Genomic DNA, 2620 nt, shown 5'->3' with positions numbered 1-2620 from the left:
GAGTTACTTAGCAGAGACCAGAGAAGAATAGATGTAGAGCATCTCGATGGTGGAAGAGTCCTAGACTCGTTTTCAAGTATATGCTAGAATTTCACTTTGGAGTGGTGAAGTTCCTTATCGCATTAGTACCTGAGGAAGAGCTGGTGTCAATAATTTCTAATTGGATGGTGTCGCGGGGAATGGGAAGAAAGAGAAGAAGAGGAATAGATACTGAAGAATTGATGACAAGGACTTAGTGTAAACACTATAATGATTGCAATTTTTACACTTGTGTGAGAGGAGGAAGACGTTCAGGTACGTGAGGATCTAATATTGTGAGTTGGATAGGGACTGAGAAGGGGAAAGACTACAGGCTTGGAACGGATGGTATCTTAAGGTTTAGAGACCGAGTTTGTGTGCCTGGAGATTTGAGACTGAGGAAACAGATTCTGGAGGAGGGTCATAAAAGCCGTCTTAGCATACATCCAGGTATGACTAAGATGTATCACGACTTGAAACAGTCTTTTTGGTGGAACGGGATGAAGACTGACATTGCAGACTTTGTGGCATCATGCTTGGTATGTCAGAAGGCCAAGATTGAACATCAGCGACCAGGGGGTACACTGGAGTCATTGGATATTCCTCAATGGAAATGGGATAGTGTAGCTATGGATTTCGTCACACACTTGCCGAAGTCTGTAAAGGGGCACGACTCAATCTGGGAAATAGTGGACAGGTTGACAAAGTGTGCTCATTTCCTTGCTATTAATCAGAAGTGGTCAATGGACAGATTGGCGGAGTTGTACGTGAGAGAAGTGGTCAGATTGCATGGTGTGCCGGCCAATATAGTGTCAGATAGAGACCCGAGATTCACATCTCGTTTCTGGCAGTCATTGCAGGCAGCGTTGGGGACTCAGTTGAGGATGAGTTCTGCATACCATCCTCAGATTGATGGGCAGTCGGAGCGTACCATTCAGTCCTTGGAGGATCTGTTGAGGGCTTGTGTATTGGATCACATGGGTAGTTGGAGTGAGATGCTTCCCTTAGTGGAGTTCACATACAACAACAGTTATCACACCAGCATCGGTATGGCTCCATATGAGGCGTTGTATGGGCGGCGGTGTAGGACGCCACTGTGTTGGAACCAGGATGGGGAAATCATTGGTGTTGGGTCCTGAGTTTTTACAGCAGATCTCTGAGAAGGTTAGGGCAATCCAGGAGAGGATGAAGGCTACGCAAAGCAGACAGAAGTCCTATGCAGACAAGAGGAGACGACCTCTAGAGTTTGAGGCTGGAGATCATGTGTTCCTCAGGGTGACCCCAACGGTTGGTATTGGGAGGGCCATCAAATCGAGGAAGTTAACCCCGAGGTTTGTTGGGCCTTATCAGATTCTGAGGAGAATTGGGGTTGCGGCTTATGAGATAGCCCTACCACCACACTTGACGAATCTGCATAACGTGTTCCATGTCTCCCAGCTGAGGAAATATGTTGCAGACCCGTCGCACGTACTGGAGTCAGACGATATCCAGATTCGGGAAGATTTGACGGTGAGCACTAGGCCAGTGCGAATTCTAGACTCACAGGTGAAACAGCTGCGGGGGAAGGAGATTAAAACTGTGAAGGTGTTGTGGGATGAAACTACTCAGGAGATGACCTGGGAGATGGAGGATCGCATGAAGCAATCCTATCCGTACTTATTCCCTGGTAAGTTTTATTTTCGAGGACGAAAATCTTAAAAAGGGGGGTGTAATGTAAGATCCGGGAAAATTAAATAGTTATTTAATTAATTATTTAATTAGGACGGATAATGAGAATATTTAAGGCAATAAATGCGAGGAGCTATGACGTGGAAAAGTACTAGCTCAAGTGGTTGAGAGTACTTTATTGTGTGTAAGGACTTGGGTTCGAGTCCTATGTGTGCCACTTGGATGTTATTTAAATTATGTGTTTTTGTGTGATTATATATTAAACTCGTATGGATCATAATAAACTCTTAAAATTGTAGGAATTAGCATGAAATCTAGATTGGTTGAATGGTTTGGCCTTGATTTGGTATATACATGAATGTGGGTTCAAACCTTGTTGAGAACTAACTTACTTTTCTTTTTGCTAAATTTCATTAATATGAATATGAAGGGGTTTGAGAACCCTAGCAGCCAATGAATGGGCAATTCAGAGGGCTGGACGTAGCTTGAGAAGCGGCTTAATCAATCATTAAGCTTTATTTTACTTAAATTTTCGTTTAGTGGTAAAAAGGGGTAATTAGAGAGGTAGTTAGTAAAGGAAAGGAGGAGAATTAGCAAGAGGAGTGGTATTGAGACGAGAGCGTGGGCGTTGGGTGGAGAACATCTGGTCTGGACGCAGTACAGAGAGAAATTGGGAGGAAGAACGGTGTAAAGGGTACAAATCAAGAGAGGAGAAGGTTTTACTTCAAAGCACACTCATCAATTCGTGTTTGGAGCAAGGAATCCAGGTAAGGGGAGTTGCTTTGCATGTTTATCTTAGTTTTATTCAATTACGTCGTACCTCATGATCGAAATTGCATGAAACCTATCTGTTGCGCGCTATTTTGTTGAAGTTTCTGGGTTTTTCCCAGAAATCGCCTGGCGGTTCTATCCCCACCGCCAGGCGGCACATCAG

General features: G+C 44.1%; 1 protein-coding gene across 1 annotated transcript; it reads left to right on the top strand.

Annotated features, from left to right (window-relative positions):
* Positions 1 to 1203: 1203 nt before the first annotated feature.
* Positions 1204 to 2198, top strand: LOC146883245 (uncharacterized). The gene is made up of 3 exons (XM_085667487.1): positions 1204 to 1684; positions 1986 to 2016; positions 2117 to 2198. Exons 1-3 carry the CDS (start codon positions 1204 to 1206, stop codon positions 2196 to 2198), a joined length of 594 nt encoding a protein of 197 aa, XP_085523613.1.
* The last annotated feature ends 422 nt before the right edge of the window (positions 2199 to 2620 follow it).

Source organism: Vigna unguiculata, chromosome 10 (assembly GCF_037176805.1).
Source record: "Vigna unguiculata cultivar grain cowpea cultivar isolate G323 ecotype 2 chromosome 10, ASM3717680v1, whole genome shotgun sequence".
Classification (NCBI taxonomy): domain Eukaryota; kingdom Viridiplantae; phylum Streptophyta; class Magnoliopsida; order Fabales; family Fabaceae; genus Vigna; species Vigna unguiculata.
The sequence above is the reverse complement of the archived record's forward strand: the minus strand, read 5'-3'. Positions and strand labels throughout refer to the sequence as shown.

What these genes read in the sequence shown, in the direction of transcription:
- LOC146883245 (XM_085667487.1), top strand. Translation starts at nt 1,204, where the DNA reads ATGAAGGCTACGCAAAGCAGACAGAAGTCCTATGCAGACAAGAGGAGA. An exon ending in CTATCCGTACTTATTCCCTG is followed by an intron (nt 1,685 to 1,985) that starts GTAAGTTTTATT and finishes TTAAAATTGTAG; the next exon opens with GAATTAGCATGAAATCTAGA. An exon ending in AAATCTAGATTGGTTGAATG is followed by an intron (nt 2,017 to 2,116) that starts GTTTGGCCTTGA and finishes ATGAATATGAAG; the next exon opens with GGGTTTGAGAACCCTAGCAG.